Genomic DNA, 19,525 nt, shown 5'->3' on the forward strand with positions numbered 1-19,525 from the left:
GATCACAGAATTAAATACTACTCTGGAACCTATCCCAAGCAACCGCCACTTTTATGGAAGCTTAATAATCACTCGTGAATAAACATTGAATGAACTTCACCTACATGAACTTCCATAATAAAACACAATGGTCATAGAAGCCCAACCGTTTTAGTTTTTGACGGGGGAAGTCAGTAGCTCTGTATGGGAACACGGTTTCAATCTATTTACAGGTACCCCTTGGGCTTCGGTTCTTTGTTTTGGTTCCCTTATCTACTAAAAAAAAATAATAATAATGGCCCTCACTTCATAGAATTATCGTATTGTGAAGGTTAATGAGATAAAACGTGTAAAGCGTTTAGCAATGCACCTAGCACATAACTGAACTAAATGATCGTAATTAAAATTCTTAGGCTCCCTGTGTGTGGCTCATGTCACGTGTAAGAAACTAGTACACAACGAGAAGGTTATACTAGACAAGGACTGCTGGTTTGGCAGGCAATCATAGCTTCAAAACGTGTAAGATTCCCTGGGATTTAATGACGGTACACTTAATCTCTACCACTCAATATCAATCAATAGGAGACAACACTTCAAGCATATGAAAACAGATACCCATTCCAAATCTCTCTCTTCCGACTCTATCTCAAAATGAACAAAACCGAATATTCATTTATTTCAAAATGAATAAAATACAAGACTAAGCGACCCAGCAAAAAAGGGCTCAGTCCCGCCCTTTCAGGAGTAACCAGGGAGACCACAACGCCTCGCAGACGCTTCTAGTTTGAGTTAACGGAAGGGACCTTACAGGCGAGCACAGAGCCACCGGCGACGTGGGTGGCCAACACCCGCCTTTAAAATCACGGGATGATCGGTCGGCCTCGCAAGGGTCCTCCCCCACCATGCCTCCACCCCCAGGGCCCGGGGCCAAGACTCCTTGTAAACCCCCAGCTCCCTGCCGCAGCTGCCTCAACAGGCGCGCGGCGGGCAGCCTGCTACGTCACGTCGGCGCCGCACCACTTGGCAGGCCCCCTTCTCCACCTCCTCCCCCCGGCGCCCTCGCCGCTTTCTGGAAGGTTCGTGAAGGCCGTGGGTGCCTTCCGTTTTTCTGCGGCCGTCCGGAATCCGGCTCCATCCGTCCTCCACAAGCCCACGCAGACCTAGCCGACCTTGCCATGCCGGAGAACGTGGCTCCCCGGAGCGGGGCCCCCGCCGGGGCTGCCGGCGGCCGCAACAAAAGCGCCTATCAGGACCGTGACAAGCCGGCCCAGATCCGCTTCAGCAACATCTCTGCGGCCAAAGGTATCGCTCCCAGGGTCTGACCTGCGGCCGTGCGGGGTCGAGTTCTGTCTGCACTGTCATTCTGATCTTGGGTTGCCAAGGCACATTTTCTGTTCCTTGAGATGATCTCGTCTTTCCAGTGATAGATGGAAAGATCCCTCTTTGGAGGGATCTGTGCTGTTTTTTGCCGGTAATTCCCAGTGCCTAGTATGGAGACCTTTGGACTGGCCCCATTCTGGGTCTCAGACGCCCGTAAGTTTTCGTCCTCGGTCGCTCATCACACTCCAGTAGAAAGCAGCCGAGGCCCGCACGTGCGGCTGCAGTCCTTTGGGATCTGACACAAGAGCCCTATCGCTTATCTGCTTATTGGTTCCATTGGTAGAATGTTGTTTGCTTAATCCATTTTAGTTTTCTTGCCCTTGAAAAGTACCATTTAAGTAAGCTCTTGGCGCAACTAATGAAACGAATTGAGAACTTAGTGCTTATATTGGGGCGGGGACCTTTGTATTGCGCTGTGGGAAAGACTTAACCGTCCTGTTCGGGAATATGGAAAGATCTAGGCTGTGCTTTTATGTTCTCCCTGTATGTGCAACGAAACACAAACAAGTCTAGAAATATGGACAGTTTGTTGGCGTTTTCGTTTTATAGAATATTTTGGTGTATGGTAGAAATGAAGACCTGAGTTACAATTCTCTCGGTGGCTTTCGACCTCTAGCCAGGGTTTTCTCCCCCGTAAAATTGAGGCTTTTCTTTTTAGAGTTGTGAGAATTAAGAATAGTCGAGTTGAGATAGAAGAATCTGGAAGGAAAAATGAGAACAAAGGCTTAGAGATGTTACCTAGTGTGTATTGAATATTGAAACACAGTGAGCATTCCATCACGGCATAAAGTGCATGAAGAAGCGAGAGGTGAGATTGGAAGGGTAAAATGGGGCCAATCTTGAAGGGTCGGTGAGCAGAGGCCACATGAATTATCTGTGAACCTGACCTTGAAGAGAACTCAGAACAGAGACTACTAGTCTTTCCAAGTCAGACAAAACTCAACAAACTTGATCGAGGAAAGTTGCTTTAGTTAGGTGCATTTTCGGTTTAATTCAGGGAGCCAGTTTTTTATTTAGATGTTATCCAAAAAATGCCCCCCCACCCACCCAGATTGGTTGATAATGTGAAAAAAAAGTCTAGTATTATTCAGCATGAGTCATTTAACAGACTGTACTGTGTGCCACACAGTATGTTAAACATCTGACAGTTTTGGAAATGTAAGCAGTCTAAAAAATATTTTATTTTTTTTTGGATAATGTGTGTGTTATCTAACTTTTTGCAGGTGAATGTCAGAGCCTTTTTTTTTTTTTTTTTTTTTTTTTTTTTTTTTTTTTTTTGCCTTTTTTAAAATAGCCCCAGCGTGGGGCTTGAACCTGCTACTCTGAGATGAAAGTCACATATTCTCCATACGGAGCCAGCCAGGTGTCCTGAATGTGAGGGCATTCTTAAAGTGAATTGGTCTGCTTGTAGAATCATGGCCATGTGGGTACACTACAGTAGCCTGAAAACGTAATATTGACTGGATAATTAGGAACAGCAGCCTAAAATTACAAAATAAAATTTTAAATTATAGCAAATATTTTCTCTAAAGATCTTTATCATTCACACAATAAAGGAGGAAGTATTATGCTGGTTGTGGCGTATACAATGATTAGGTCACAATCTCAGCCTTGTGTATATGGGGTGAGGTGGTAGGTGAGGAAGGGGAAGGCCTAATTATTTGTCTTAGGCTTGTCAAAGAAAAGGGGATTTGACTTGACTGTTCATCACATCTAATTTTTCTTAGAAAATAGTAAATGGACTATTAAAACAAACATCCTTAGGGACAAATAATTAACTTTGGAACAGTAGACTGTATATCCAGATACATTTCAAGTATCCACTTTTGTTTTTTTAAACGTTTATTTATTTTTGAGACAGACAGCATGAACGGGGGAGGGTCAGAGGGAGGGAGACACAGAATCCGAAACAGGCTCCAGGCTCTGAGCTGTCAGCACAGAGCCCGACGCGGGGCTCGAACTCATGGACCATGAGATCATGACCTGAGCCAAAGTCGTCCGCTTAACCGACTGAGCCACCCAGGCGCCCCAGATATATTTCATAATGTATTGATGATGACTGAAAGCTGGGGTTTTAGTTTTGGGTTTTTGTTTGGGTTAAGATTTGGGCTCTTTGTTTTGGTTTATTTGGTGACAGGGTTGGAAGGTGTCCAAAGGGTATTTTACCGTGGGCCATATATATATACTGGCCTCACGTTAGCGGACAAAACTCTTTGCCCTCAGAAATTACTGTTTAGGTAGGAGAGACAGAATAGACAAATAAATGGAATTATATAGCATATTAGGAAGTCTTAAGGAATGGAGAAAATACAGTCTTCATTCAGACTACATTGTATTTATTTTGATATTTAGGGAAAGATTAGGTAAATTCTTAAAATGTATTCTGCCATAGGTAGGGCACAAAGTTATTTACAGTGACTTGTACCAACAAAAGATGAAATGTCATACAATTAAAGGAATTATTGTTTCCAGTAGATTATCATTAGACAATGAATTTTCTTTAGTGGACACAGTATAAACAGTTGTATACCATATCCTAATAAGGACAAAATGATCATTTGAAAGGAGAAATACTTCATGGGTTTTTTTTGTTTCATTTTGTTTTAAGAGCCTTGATTTTTTCCTTCTGTTTACAGCTGTTGCTGATGCTATTAGAACAAGCCTTGGACCAAAAGGAATGGATAAAATGGTAAAAACTTGAACTGTTTGTTACAGATTGAGTGCTATTGTCCACACTGCAAAATCTCAGTAGAGGGTTAGGATGTGCTGCTTAAAAAATAAAAAGTATTAGAAAGGTACTTTGAAAGTTTAGAAGAATAACAGATTGCTTTGGAGTGAGTAGGACTTAACTATAATTCATATTTTATTTGACGCTTTTAACATTGAAAGTATGTCCGCCAGAGTAGTTCTCTGTTGTTTTGTTACATGGAAAGTACAGTAAGGCTATAGCTATGAGCGCTTGAGTTCAGTGTTTTCTTATTGGTAAATAACTGTGACCCTCTATGGGTCTGTAGAATTTCACTTGTTCTTCCAGCAAGAGAATACTGCTAAGTTGAGAATACCAAGAAATAAGTTACTATTTCAACTGTGAGAAGTGTGTACATTATGTTCTTGATGCTATCTTTTTTGGAGATCCATAGTGTCATTTGTTACTATGGATATGAACCCAGGAATAATAGTAATTATATCCAGTGTCTAGATTCCTTCACTTCGAACAAACAAAAAAAAGCTAGAGTAAAGCCAAGTATTGCACTTGTAAAGTTAAGCTGTTGCTGTATATTCTTAAGTCAGTATACTAACATAAGGGAAGAGAATTTAAAATTAAGCACAGTTGTAAGCTATGCAAACATAAATTAACTTCTCTACTAAGAAGTTTTAAAGTTAGAGCTTTTAGGGTGTCATAGTGCTGGGTAAAGAAAACAAAATTTTTGAAGTACAGTGTTTTCAAAAAACAAAACTTTCCAGATTCAAGATGGAAAAGGCGATGTGACCATTACAAATGATGGTGCCACCATTCTGAAACAAATGCAGGTGTTACATCCAGCAGCCAGAATGGTAAGTATAATTTTAGATGAGTGGGTTTTTTAAGTGTATTGCTTGATATTTATAAAGAGTTAAATTTGTTTCTTTGATCACATTATATTTAAGCATTGTGAATTTATTTTCTTTAGGTTAAGCAGGCATGTTTTTAGGATGCATTGTGTGCCTAGCATTGTGCTCTTCAGTGCAAGGTTGTAATAAAACATGAATCTCCTTGTCCACAGGAATGTGCCAGGTAGTTGAGGAAAAAGGAGATAAAAACATGAAATGCCGTGAATTATTAGCTCAGTGGGTGTTAGTTGGAAGGGAGCAATGTAATCTTAATCGTGTGCAAAATAAATCACATGTCTAAACTTTACACTGGTGTTTATTAAAAATAATTACCAATTCAGCTAAGTGTGATGATTCCAGTGTCAAGTGAGAAGACACCATATCTTTGAAAAGAAATTCCATCAAAAAGTTACGTTTAATTATGTAAAGTTGACTTTTGAAGTGAATCAGATTCTACTTACACAGAGTCATTTCAGATAAGCTTCCAGAGGACTCCAAACTGACACTTGTGTCATCTAGAATGCTGCATTTTTTTTAGCTTCCAAGTCTACAACATTATTTATGCTTTCCGACAGGAACTTTTTTAATAGCTGGGGAGAAAAAATTTACAACCCATAGTCTGAACCAGAAATCATAATACAGCTTCTTATAGAGAGTATACCTAAGCAGAATTTTTTGTGTCACAGATATATCAATCATTTTAAAATGAAACCCAAGAAGTCAAAAATTTTGTTGAATCTTAGAGTGTTGATAATAGTAGTCAAGTTGTTTGTGACACTGATCAGAAAGCCATTCGTTTTATATTTCAGTTAGATGTTACTGGGTCCTCACATTTCTCATTGAGCAACTTAGCATGTTCTGTTTCCTTAGCTGGTGGAGCTATCTAAGGCGCAAGATATAGAAGCAGGAGATGGCACCACATCAGTGGTCATCATTGCTGGCTCTCTCTTAGATTCCTGTACCAAGCTTCTTCAGAAAGGTAGGTAGGACTTGGGACATGTTTTATTCCTAAATAAAGGGCAAAAAAATACTAAGTAATAGGAGATATGATAGTTGATTTGGAATAACGAATCTTATTATTAGGAATTTTTAGGTTAAATTTTGCTTGGTTTATCATATGAATAAGAAATTTTTTTTCTTTTTTCTTTCTTACTTTTTTTTAAACCAAGCTTTATTTTGAATGAAACTTGATAGAATTTTGCTTTTCTAAAATAAGTTGTGGTGGTGTTACTAATCTTAGGCTCTAAATGAGAATAGTGATTTGGGAGAGATTGTATAGGTTCTTCTACTGGTAAATAGTGCTTAATCATAGTAGTAACTCTCCAGTCACTTATTCTACTTCTTAGAATTGTGATGTTTTGGAAAGTATATAATTTGGCTTCAGTCTTAAAGTATCATGAGTGCAGCATTGATCTGTTCCAAATTAAATGGAAATAAATTATTAGCCATAATAGCAGCTAAAGTTGTTCAGACTATTTTATTTATAACTGAAGCCTCAGTTTATTTTTTTATTTTTCATTTTTTTTTGTTTCTTTATTTTTGAGAGACAGAGCACAAGCAGGGGAGGAGCAGAGAGAGAGGGAGACAGAATCTGCAACAAGCTCCAGGCTCTGAGCTGTCAGCACAGAGCCTGACGTGAGGCTCAAACTCATAAACCGTGAGGCCATTGACCTGAGTCAAAGTCAGATGCTTAACTGACTGAGCCACTCAGGCACCCCATGAAGCCTCAGTTTAGATAATTTAAAAAATATGTCTGCTTTGGGGTGCCTCGGTGGCTCTGTCAGTTAAGCATCCAACTCTTAATTTCAACTCCGGTCATGATCTCATGGTTTGTGAGATCAAGCCCCACATCAGGCTCTGCTGACAGCATGGAGCCTGCTTGGGATTCTCTCTTGCTCTCTCTGCCCCTCCCCTGCTTACACATGCTCTTGTGCTCTCTTTATCCCTCTTCACTCTCTCTCGAAATAAACTTTCAAGAAAAATTTAAAATTATGACTGTTTTGAAATTACAATGCCTGGAAAGTTTCTATTTTTTTTTTTTGAAAGTTTCTGTTTTTAATATGTGTCATATATGTAGTTCATGTGTTATAATAACGAAATTTTAACAAACAGGGATTCATCCGACCATCATTTCTGAGTCATTCCAGAAGGCTTTGGAAAAGGGTATTGAAATCTTGACTGACATGTCTAGACCTGTGGAACTGAGTGACAGAGAAACTTTATTAAATAGTGCTACCACTTCATTGAACTCAAAGGTGAGTCCAGTACTAAGGGATCATAGAAAAATCACATTTTAAAGTTTAAGAATTGCAACTCTTACATTGTGATTTTTGATGTTAAACAGCTCATAAATGTTAGGTCTGGAGTGTCTAGATAACTGAAGTAATTTGTACAACTAAATTAAAGTCAAATTTCCTCCTTCAAAGCTTTCAAATAAATTGTATCCCCATTTTACATATGGGGAAATAGATGTAGTGAAGTTAAGTAACTAACCCAAGACCTGTCAGTAAGAGGTAGGATGAGGGGCACCTGAATGGCTCAGTCAGGTAAGTGTCCGACTTCAGCTTTGGTCATGATTGTTGAGTTTGAGCCCCCAAATCAGGCTCTCTGCTGTCAGCACAGAGCCTGTTTTGGATCCTCTGTCCCCCTCTGTTTCTGCCCCTCCCCCACTCATGCTCGCTCTCCTAAATAAGTAAAAAATAGGGGGTAAGTTGAGATTGGAACCAAGGACAGGTTTGCCCATCCATAGTCCCTCTTACCTAATAATCAATGCTGCTTTTTTTAATTTTCAAATTTAAAGCATTGATTTTTTTTTTAATTTTTTTAATGTTTGTTTATTTTTGACAGAGAGACAGAGCATGAGCGGGGGAGGGGCAGAGAGAGGGAGACACAGAATCCAAAGTAGGCTTCAGGCTCTGAGCTGTCAGCACAGAGCCCTACGCGGGGCTCGAACTTACAGACCGCGAGATCATGATCTGAGCTGAAGTCAGACGCTCAACCAACTGAGCCACCCAGGCGCCCCAAGCATTGATTTTTTTTCTAAGAATTTCTTGTGCATTTAACGTTAATTGTTTTCTGTCACATTCTCTTCATCCCTCCTGTATTTTCCCCTTTTTTTCATCAGCTTTATATCAATACATTCATTTTATTTCAATGTTACATGGGGAGCTAGTGTTAGTCACGTACATGATACTGTTAAATGTCCACAGTTGTAACACAGAATAGTGTGGTTACAGGCATTGGTCATAGAGTCTAGAATACTTGGGTTTAGTGCTGGGTTCATCACTAAACTAAGCTGTGTGACTCTTCAAATTTCTTCATCTGAAGATTGAATGAGTATGTAAATGATAAGGGCTAAGATCATTTTAGATAAGAATTGTCTGCATAAAGTTAACTTGGTTTTTGGATTTCCTATAGAATTATTAGTAATTCAGACAGTCCGTTTACTAAATTAATAAAACAGGAAAGCAAGCAGACACATTTTGTGCCCTTGGTGACTGACAACATGACTGACAAGACAGTTTATATGGAATGTTGTCTTCGTGTTCCCACTCTTCCTTTGCAACCCAAGAAAAATGGTTAAGATTACTTCTTGAATATCTTTGTCATTAAAGAACTAGGATTTTTTTCTGTTGTGAAGTTGATTTTATTATTATTTTTTTAATTCTAGGTTGTCTCTCAGTATTCAAGTCTGCTTTCTCCAATGAGTGTAAATGCAGTGATGAAAGTGATTGACCCAGCCACTGCTACTAGTGTGGATCTGAGAGACATTAAAATAGTTAAGAAACTTGGGTAAGCATGTCTAATTTTAACTTCAGTAAAAATAAGGGGTACCTCAGTGGCTCACTCGGTTAAGCATCTGTCTCTTGATTTCGGCTCAGATTATGATCTTATGGTTCATGAGTTCAAGCCTATGTTGAGGACGTCATCACAGAGCCTGGTTGGGATTCTCCTGTCTCCCTCTCTCTCTGCTCCTCCCTCAGTTGCTTTCAAAAATAAATAAGCTTTTTAAAGAAAAATTAATTTTAATAACTTGTATTAATATGGGAATCTCAAGAGTTTGTTTATATCCTTTTACGATGGCAAGGCAGTAGTGTGATCAGAGTTCAGGAATGGGGCACTAATAAATGATACCTGTTTTATTCGACTGATGATTTTTAATCTATTAGTGATCTATTTTTTTAATAGTTATTTCTCCCAGATTTTATTTGGCTCACTGTATTTTTTTTAATGTTTGTTTATTTTGAGAGAGGGAGTGGGGGAGAGGCAGAGAGAAAATCCCAGGCAAACTCCATGTTCAGCATGGAGCCTGACATGGGTCCTCGATCTCATGACTGTGAAATCATGACCTGATACCACATCAAGAGTCCGTCGCTCAACCAACTGAGCCACCCAGGTGTGCCCTGATTGGCAATCTGTTAAACTTAACAGATTTCTGCCTGTTAACTGTCGTCTTCTTGTTTTCTTTTCTCTTAGTGGGACAATTGATGACTGTGAGCTGGTAGAAGGGCTGGTACTTACTCAAAAGGTGGCAAATTCTGGCATAACCAGAGTTGAAAAGGCTAAGATTGGGCTTATTCAATTTTGCTTATCTGCTCCCAAAACTGATGTAAGTAAGAACTAAATGCAATTGGTTCCTTGTTCATGTGTTTTGACTTTTTAATAGCTCAGACTTTTGTTTGTTAATACAAAAACAGAAAATACACTAGTAATAAAAACCATAGGTTTCAAAAGAATTTGTGAGATTGAGGGTGCCTGGGTGGCTCAATCGATTAAGCATCCAACTTCAGCTCAGGTCAAGATCTTGTGGTTCTTGAGTTTGAGCCCCGAATCAGGCTTTGCTATCAGCGCAGAGCCCATTTTGGATCCTCTGTTTCTCCCCCACTCTCCTTCTCTCATAAAAATAAAATACTAAAAAAAAAAAAAAAAAAAAAAAGTGAAATTGAGACAAAAGTAGAAATTGTTGATGACAGACATGACAAATCTGTAGCTTCAATTGACTGTCATTGAACTAAGCATTGACTTCATAGATAAGGCAAATAGCAATAGAGGCTATGTATGAAATAGGTTATGGAAAAGTTACAGTGTAAGTAGAATTTCTAAATTCTTTCTAGGTTTCTGAGAAACCTCCACCCACCCTATAGCAACAGACAGATCTTTTGTCCTATATTAGCACAAATGAAACTAAACCAGGTTACTGTTTATACTCTAAAGAAATGTTTTTAAAGGTGTTTTCATATCTTTTAGTCATAAGTGCTATTTCCAAAAGTGGGTGGTTGAGCTTGTCACTTCTCTCAGGTTTGTTTTCTTTACAGTGTATTGCATTACACATTTTTAGTCCTGTGTTTCCCAAAAGTTTAACCCATAGAAAAATTAATTTTGTTTTATACACCACTGATTAACAAGATTTGTCCCTGGTACCTCCTTTCAGCATGCCAGTTTTGTTTGTGTTTGTTTGTTTTAACAAGCCATAGAGTAAAAAGGATGCAACTGAAATTATTTCAGGAATGCATATACCTGTATGAAGAAAATTGACACATTCAGGAAATAGGATAATCATTTCACAGTTACCAAAAATGTACTTGCAAAAAATACAAGACAGCAAGGTGTATAGATAAAAGTTAAAGACCTGAGTTAATGTTGGTTTTCATCTTCCTAGATCTTTTCTGGGTGTGACAGTATGATATCTTACTTGGTATGATTTTGGTTGAATATACATGATACATGATATTTGCATTAAAAGTTTGTCTTTCTCACTAAAAAAAATTAAAGGCAAAAAAAAAAAACTCTTATAAGGCAATTTATTATTATGTTATTCTTTTTCTCAACAGATGGATAATCAAATAGTAGTTTCTGACTATGTCCAGATGGACCGAGTGCTGCGGGAGGAGAGAGCCTATATTCTAAATTTAGTGAAGCAAATTAAAAAAACAGGATGTAATGTTCTTCTCATACAGAAGTCTATTCTGAGGTGTGGAGCTATTTCTTTTGTTCACTTTTTTATTTTTTTAATGTTTATTTTTGAGAGAAAGTGTGTGAGAAGGAGAGGTGCAGAGAGAGACAGAGGATCCGAAGCAGGCTCCATGCTGATGGCAGCACAAGGTGGGGGCTCAGACTCACAAACCATGAGATCATGACCTGAGCTGAAGTCCAGGACTCAAAACGACTGAGCAACCCAGGCAACCCTCTTTTGTTCACTTTTTTTTTTCCTTAATCTTTTGTTCACTTTTTAATGACATTTATTTTTGATCCCTTATAGCAATTGTTTAAGAAACATTCAAAGTGAGTAAACCACTGGAAATCTAGGATGAAACTGCATTGGTGGGACAGCACTGTATTCTGATAATCCTCTAAAGTAGGTTCTCTTCCCATTGTGATGATTTAAATATGTGGGATATACAGTTGACCCTTGAACAACTTAGGTTTGAATTGTGTGGGTCCACTTATATATGGGTTTTTTTTTTCTTTTATTACAGTGCTGTCAGGTGTATTTTCCTCGTGGCTTTTTAAAGTTTTATTTAAGTAACCTCGGGGTGCCTGGGTGGCTCAGTCGGTTAGGCATCCGACTTCAGCTCAGGTCATGATCTCACAGTTCGTGGGTTTGAGCCCCGTGTCTGGCTCTGACAGCTCAGAACCTGGAGCCAGCTTTGGATTCTGTGTCTCATTCTCTGCCCCTTCCTCGCTTGTGCTCTGTCTCTCTTTCTCTCTCAAAAATAAACATTAAAAAAAAATTTTTTTTTTTTTAATTAAAGTTTCATTTAAGTAATCTCTACACCCACTGTGGGGCTCAAACTCATGACCCTGAGATCAAGAGTTGCATGTTCTTCTGACTGAGCCAGCCAGGCACCTCTCCTCGTCGTTTTCTTAACGTTTTCTTTCCTCTATTTTTATCATAAGAATACAGCATAGGGGTGCCTGGATGGCTTAGTCAATTTGGCATCGGACTCTTGATTTCAGCCTGGGTTGTGAGCTTAACAGTTCTTGGGTTTGAGCTCCACATCAGGCTCTGTGCTAACAGGGCAGAGCCTGCTTAGGATTCTCTCTCTTCTCTTTATCCCTCTCCTTGCTTGCACGCGCTCTCTCTCTCTTTCAGATATTTAAAAAGAATACAACATATGCTACGTGTAACATGCAAAATATCGATTAAGTGTTTATGTTATCCATAAGGCTCTGATCTTTGGGTTATTAGTAGTTAAGTTTTGGGGAAGTCAGGGCATCTGGGTGGCTCATTCAGTTGAGTGTCCGTCTCTTGATTTTGGCTCAGGTCATGATTCCAGGGTTGTGAGATCAAGCCCTGCATCAGTCTCCGCGCTGAGTGTGGAGCCTGCTTGAGATTCTCCCTCCCTCCCTCCCTCTCTTTACCTGCCCCCCTCCCCTTCTCCTGTGTGCTCTCTCTAAAAAGGGCAGGAGGAGTCAAAAGTTGTATGCAAATTTCGGGGGGTGTCTGGGCAGCTTAGTCGATTAAGTGTCCAACTCTTGCTATCAACTCAGGTCATGATCTCATAGTTCATTAGTTTGAGCCCTGCATCATGCTCCGTGCTGACAGTGCAGAGTCTGCTTGGTATTCTCCCTGCCCCGACACAGCTCCCCCGCCAATAAATAAATAAGCTTTAAAAAATCTTTTAAAAAAATGACAAAAAGCAGTTGAATGGCAAAGTGGTTTTTATTTTAACCTAGCATTGATATAATCCCTGATTTGTATTTCAGAGATGCTCTTAGTGATCTTGCATTACATTTCCTGAACAAAATGAAGATTATGGTGGTTAAGGATATTGAAAGAGAAGACATTGAATTCATTTGTAAGGTAAAATATTCCTAGCATCTGTGTGAAAATACTGTCTTAATCAAATGTCTTAATTTGTGGATTTCTTTTCCCAGACAATTGGAACCAAGCCAGTTGCTCATATTGACCAGTTCACTGCCGACATGCTGGGATCAGCTGAGTTAGCTGAGGAGGTCAATTTAAATGGTTCTGGCAAACTGCTCAAGGTAACAGTATTATAATAAAGCTTTTTATCTATCTGGATTTTTTGTTTTCACCCTTATTTCAAATACCTAATTTGGAGTTTGTTTACTAAAGATTACAGGCTGTGCAAGCCCTGGAAAAACAGTTACAATTGTTGTTCGTGGCTCTAACAAATTGGTGATTGAAGAAGCTGAGCGTTCCATTCATGATGCTCTATGTGTTATTCGCTGTTTAGTGAAGAAGAGGTAATAGAAGTTACTGAGTAATATTTTGAGCATTAAATTTCTTTACTTTGACTTTTTAAGGTATAAATAGTAAGTTATTAAGAATAGCTTTCTGTTGGATAAAATAAGCTAAAAATGTATTTGTGAATTTCAGAGCTCTTATTGCAGGAGGTGGTGCTCCAGAGATAGAATTGGCCCTACGGTTAACTGAATATTCACGAACATTGAGTGGCATGGAATCCTACTGCGTTCGTGCTTTTGCAGATGCTATGGAAGTCATTCCATCTACACTAGCTGAAAATGCTGGCTTGAATCCCATTTCTACAGTAACAGAACTAAGAAACCGCCATGCCCAAGGAGAAAAAACTACTGGCATTAATGTCCGAAAGGTAATAATTTAGTCTCTTAATTATTGCAGAAAATGTTGATTAAAATGTTAAAAGCTTCATAATCATCTATTGAATGAAAAGCATTCTAATGAAAAGTAATCTTGGATTTTGGGGCACCTGGTTGGCTTAGAAGAGAACGTGACTCTTGATCTCTGAATCGTAAGTTTGAGCCCCACATTGGGTGTAGAGATTAACTTTTTTAAAAAATAATCTTGGATTTAAGTATGAGATCTGCATGTTAATTAATTTAGGCCATTGAGTAAGAATGAAGATGATGCCTTAACTGAAAAGTATTAAGTATTTGGTACTTATGGATTGTGTGACTGTTAGTGAATTAATTGGCCTGTGTTTCACTTTCCTCAGTTGTAAAAACAAAGACAGTTAATAGTTTCTTCAAAAGCCTGTTGTGAGGATTGAACATATTACCAACTAGAAAGCTTTTACTAAGTTGCCTAGCATAAACACTGTAAATGTTAACCATTGCTGCCGTTGTGGCCAGCAGCCAAGTATGGTTATATAGGGTAAATACAACAGTAATAATTGCCCTTTTTGTATTAATGTCTCCTTTTACTGAAGAGACAAATTAATATATAATGGAAAAACAACTGTGAAGATCCAAAGTAATATTTTCGGAATGATACAAAATTCCAAAGGAAGGGCACTGCCTGGTTAGGGGAAACTTCATGAAGACACATCTTTGGTAGGGAATGAGATTTTAGGTGGAAAAGCAAATGGTTTACAGGTGAAAGGGACCAGGAAGTGACTCATTTTGTCTTGTGGGTTATATGTTGGTGATACACTGGAATTTAACTTTAGGAAGCTTAGATAAGAGCTAGAATATGCCTTTGAGTATTGGGGCAGATATGTGGGAGGGGGGTTGTTTTCCAATAGTTGGGAGCTACTAATTTTATTTTATTTTATTTATTTATTTATTTTTTTAATCAAGAAGCTAAGATGATGTAAAAGTATTTTAAGGGGGAAAGACTGGAGGCACGGTGGCCTGCTATGGCCATCGTAAATTAATGCGGTAATCCTGAGAGAAAGGGGACCGAGATAGTGGCAATAACAATTTAAAAGTAGGGTTTAAGAGAGATGTAAAGGAAGAGCAGACCAGATTTGGCCGGATTAGGATTCAGGGATGGTTTAAGCATTAAAGATCTTACCGTTTTTAATTAGTATGATTAATTTTTGCCCAGATAATAGGAGTTATTTTGGGATTAGGATTGGGGGGATCTAGCATTAATTTAGTTTTTCCAAATTTTAGTTAAGTACAACCTACAATACAGAGAAGAGTTTAGTAGGGAATATTTTACTTTTGACTAGGGCAAGGGAAAATGAGGTTTAAAAGGCCTTATTAAGTCAAACTTGTAACAGTGTAGTTGGTGATGTAAGTAATAATTATACTAAAAGCAATCTGTGCTATTTGGCAGGGTGGTATTTCCAACATTCTGGAGGAATTGGTTGTCCAGCCTCTGTTGGTTTCAGTCAGTGCACTGACTCTAGCAACTGAAACTGTCCGGAGCATTCTGAAAATTGATGATGTGGTAAGTATAAATAGATTGTGGATTTCCCTATAAGGTCAAAAAGGCATATTTTTAAAAGAGTTTTGGGAGGGGAGCAGGGTGGTAAATGATACTTTGTTGGTCCTCAGGTGGTAACAGTTCATACTTTTACAGTCTTTTCTCACTTGTAAAAATAGGAGTGATTTGGTAGTTGCCCTAAACCAGTGTTAAAATTTTATCATTACAAGTTGTGGAACTCAGGTTTTTTTCTTGTCAGGTAAACACTCGGTAATCAAGTAACACTGGCCAACTGGCACCATCACAGCCACTAACAGTGTGTCTGGAGTGGAAGATCTCCTTGCTGTTTGGAAGATTGTGTTCCTCTACAAATTCCCAGGCTTGGTCTTCCAGTTGGCACTTGCTTGAAATTGTATTGACATAATTAAAGTATTAAATGTTTGGTTTCAAAAGGCAGATTAATTTATCGTCCCTTCTACCCCCAACAGTCTGTTACTTCTGATATTCTTGACAGACCTGTAGAAGAAGAGAAAATGAATTCACATTCACTTACGGATTCGTTTAGGTCTCAATCCTGGGTACTTTAAGTTTGTTTGTTTTAAACAAGTTTTGAGAATTTTAAATGGCCCAGTATGCTCATCACCCTGATAAATCCCCATTTACACAAAAATATCAAAGCCCTGTATATGCTGTTCTAAAAGATAACGGTGTAAGAAGATACAAAGTGAAAAATGAAAAGTCCCTTTACCCTATCATCCTAATCCCTTCCTCCAAGAATATAACCATTATTGCGAAAATTGGGATTCCTTTTACAAATAAAACTATATGCATATATGTATCAAATCTTATTTATACATAGGGGTTCATAATGTCATTTCTTCAGTGGTTTACAATATCTTTATTGCCTCTGTCCTGATCCAAGCATCATCTCTTGCCATGAGCCATGTAAAATCTCCGAATTAAATTAGTCTCTGTCCTTGCTTTGGCTTTCTTCCAGTTAGTTTGTTCACTCTAGTGATTTTTTAAAAATTGTCAGGCGCTCCCATTCATAAGTTTTTGTCACTTTGTCTACCTTTGGATAAAGGCCAGACCTTTGATGTGGACCATAAATGGCGCCTACACAATCTGGTACCACTTGGCCCACCATCTCCTGTGTTGTATTTCATAAGGATTATTATGAAAACAGCTGGGGCCCTCCATATTTGTGAAGTAATTGCAGCCAACCAGTTTGAAGTGTGTTTTACATCTGGTAACTCATTTAGTAACTAATTTGATAAATGGTAAGTCTTAAGTCAAAAAATTTCTCTAATCCAGGGGTGCCTGAGTGGCTCAGTCAGTTAAGTGTTCCACTTCAGCTCAGGTCATGATCTCGCAGTTCGTGGGTTTGAGCCCTGCGTCGGGCTCTGTGCTGACAGTTCCAAACCTGGAGCCCACCTCGGATTCTGTCTCCCCTTTCTTTCTGCCCCTTACCCCCTCACTCTGTCTTCTGTCCCTCTCTCAAAAATAAACATTTAAAAAATTTTAAAAACATTTTTTCTGTAATCCAAAAGGCTTATATTTGAACTTTTTTTTTTTTTTTTCAATTTTTTTAACATTTATTTATTTTTGAGAGAGCATGAGCAGGGGAGGGGCAGAGAGAGGGAGATACAGAATCCAAAGCAGGCTCCAGGCTCTGAGCCATCAGCAGAGTCCAACGCAGGGCTCACACTCATAAATCAGGAGATCATGACCTAGGCCAAAGTCAGATACTTAACCGACTGAGCCATCCAGGCGCCCCAACTTTTATTTATTTATTTATTTATTTATTTATTTATTTATTTATACACACCATTATATATTGATATATAAATAAATTTGTAAGTATTGAGAGTCCCCCCTACCCTTTCTAGTCCTTCCTTTCGTTTCTTTTTTTCTTTCCTTTCTTGCTGGCTAGGACCTAGAGTACAAATGCAGAAAGGAAATGATCACAGTGGGTGTGAGAGCCAGCCTCTGAGGTAGCACCCAATAATTCCTGCCTTCTAGTATTCACAATCTTGTGTAACCCCCACCATCTCCCACATTGTACCAGGGTTTAATGATAGCATATGATCAATAAGCATGGAACAGAAGTGACCGGTCACTTCCAGGGTTAGATGATAAAATACCGTGGCTTCTGCCTTGGACACTCTGGGTTTTGCTCTCCTAAATTACTTGATCTGAGAGGAACAGGTTGCTATGTTATGGAGAAGCTTTATGGACACAGGCTTTCAGCCAATAGCTAGCAAGGAACTAGGGCCTGTCAACCATTACATGAGTGAGCTTGGAAGCAGATTCTCCAGTCTCAATAGAGCCTTGAGATAATTGTATCCCTGATCAACAACTTGACCCCCTTGCAAGAAACCCTGAGCACGAACCATTCAGCCAAATTTCTCAAATTTCTGACTCTCAGAAACTAGGTGATGTAAAAATGTTTATTGTTTTAGGGTAGTACATTACACAGCATGACATAAATAACTAATACAGTGGGCATCTTTGTTTTACCCATCTTTTCACTATCAAATATAATTGCTATTTTATTTTTGTTTTATTTTTTGTTTGTTAGATGTCCTTTAAGGAAATTTCCTTTTATTCCTAATTTCTTTAGAGTTTTATTTTAAACATATATAGATGTTGGGGCACCTGGGTGGCTCAGCTGGTTAAGCATCTAACTCTTGGTTTCAGCTCAGGTCATGATCAGTGGTGGCTTAACGGACTAAGCCACCCAGGAGCCCTCTCCCCCATATATTAACATCACTGACTTCAACTTATTACAACAAATGTTACAAAGTTCAAACACATTTTTGCTATTTCAGTATTGAGTTGCATACAGACCAAATAAACTTTACATAATGACAGACATTTCCATCTATGACTGGATACACTTGAACCTTCCACATTGATCTCAGGGCCTACACAGGTGATTTTAAAGTTATCAAGGTTATCCTCAGCTTCACTTTAAGTCTCCTTAGTCTCTGGCTCTGCTCCTCGTTCTTCCTGTGCTGATGTGGCTGTGGGAACAGCAATGGCTGCAGGAATTAAAATAGCTGTAGCAGCTTGCAGCCATAGCCTCTTCCTTCTGTTTTTTTTTCTACTTGTTTTATTCCTTTTATCCTTTTGTGGTTCTTGTCCTTTTTTTCTTTCTTTCTCTTTCTTTTTTTTCTTTCTATACCCTTCTTTGGAATTCCTTGCCAGTGTTGGGTCTGATGGTAGGCTTTTAGTCTTTTTGATCCGTAACAAAGGTGACGTGCTTAGGCAGGGTGACTAAAACTGGACAGGGAATGGAGGTGCTTGGGGTTTTTAGCTCCTGGCTCAGGAGACTGAGCCAAATGGGGATAAGAACTTGAAGTCTGCAGAGCTGGAGACCACCAGGAGATGGAATGCTGTTCCCAGGTAGATTGGCTCAGGGAAGACCTTTTCCTATGCTTTGATACCAATGCAAAGTGTCGTGGTGACTTCTTTGAGAGGTGAAGAATGGGAGCCCCTGTGCTTTGGGTGGACATAGTGATGCCCTTTTTTAAGATGGGGAGAAGAAGGGTATTTCCTGTGCTTTAGAGGAGACCATTCTTGGGAATGTTGAATACTGATGTGTGGTACGAGAAGGGGGTGCTTCCCTTTGTAGTGTTATGGAAGACCAGCACCTGTGAGGAGGAGAGAGAAGGAAAATGGAGTCCTTTACTGGGTGAGAGGAGGGACTTCCTCTACTTCAAGGAAACCCTCTTCCTTCCCCTTTTGCTTGTGTGGTAAGAAAGGTCTTCCTCAAAGTCACCTACCTCACCATTTCTCAAATGGGACCTCTTCAGTAAGTAACTCATCATTATTTTCTGAAGAGGAGGAACAGAGTCAGATGAAGACTGCTGGTTTTGTCATCTGGTTTGGTGTCTCTACTGCACAGAATCTGCAGCAGCCGTTTCGCCACCGTTACGGTGTTTAGATTCAGAAAATTCTACTTTTCTCCACTTCGGGGCTGACGAGAGGGCCTCTTTGCTTATTACCTTTATATTTTGTCACTTTACCTGAAGTTCTCCTTGGAGATACAGAAACACGAGTTTTTCTGATATAGCCTGGCTGCTGAGGTGTTGGGGAATGATGAATTTTTGGCGGTGGAGTTGCTGGAGGTGTTGGCCGGTGTCTTCACTTGGAGGGCTTGCTGAAGGATATAACCTACAAGTGTTTGAGGGACCTGGATGCTCTCTTGGGAGGCTTCTTTCTGATTGGACAAGACAAAGTGGACAATGAGCTACTCCTAGACAAGGATGCTGATGAATCCTTTTTTGTGTCTCACTGGAGAGCTTTCCCTCTCCAAGAACGCCTTGGTGGAGTTCTTCAGGGAAATAGATTGCCACCTCCTCAGGCATGGCGGTCTTCTAGATGAATATAATCGTGATGGGATCTGTGCACCCTCTAGGTGGAGTATGAGGAGAGTGAGATCTTGGTCAAGTCGTCTTTTTTTCCTTTTCC

General features: G+C 39.2%; 1 protein-coding gene across 1 annotated transcript; it reads left to right on the forward strand.

Moving 5' to 3' along the window:
• The first annotated feature begins 1,008 nt into the window (after nt 1-1,008).
• On the forward strand, nt 1,009-15,883 carry CCT4 (chaperonin containing TCP1 subunit 4). Its single transcript, XM_060604965.3, has 14 exons — nt 1,009-1,281; nt 3,996-4,048; nt 4,825-4,914; nt 5,821-5,929; nt 7,063-7,205; nt 8,621-8,742; nt 9,427-9,559; nt 10,782-10,921; nt 12,658-12,754; nt 12,829-12,939; nt 13,031-13,161; nt 13,295-13,529; nt 14,960-15,073; nt 15,309-15,883. Exons 1-14 carry the CDS (start codon nt 1,155-1,157, stop codon nt 15,321-15,323), a joined length of 1,620 nt encoding a protein of 539 aa, XP_060460948.1. The 5' UTR covers nt 1,009-1,154; the 3' UTR covers nt 15,324-15,883.
• Nucleotides 15,884-19,525: the final 3,642 nt, after the last annotated feature.

This window comes from Panthera onca, chromosome A3 (genome assembly GCF_046562875.1).
Source record: "Panthera onca isolate mPanOnc1 chromosome A3, mPanOnc1 haplotype 2, whole genome shotgun sequence".
Classification (NCBI taxonomy): domain Eukaryota; kingdom Metazoa; phylum Chordata; class Mammalia; order Carnivora; family Felidae; genus Panthera; species Panthera onca.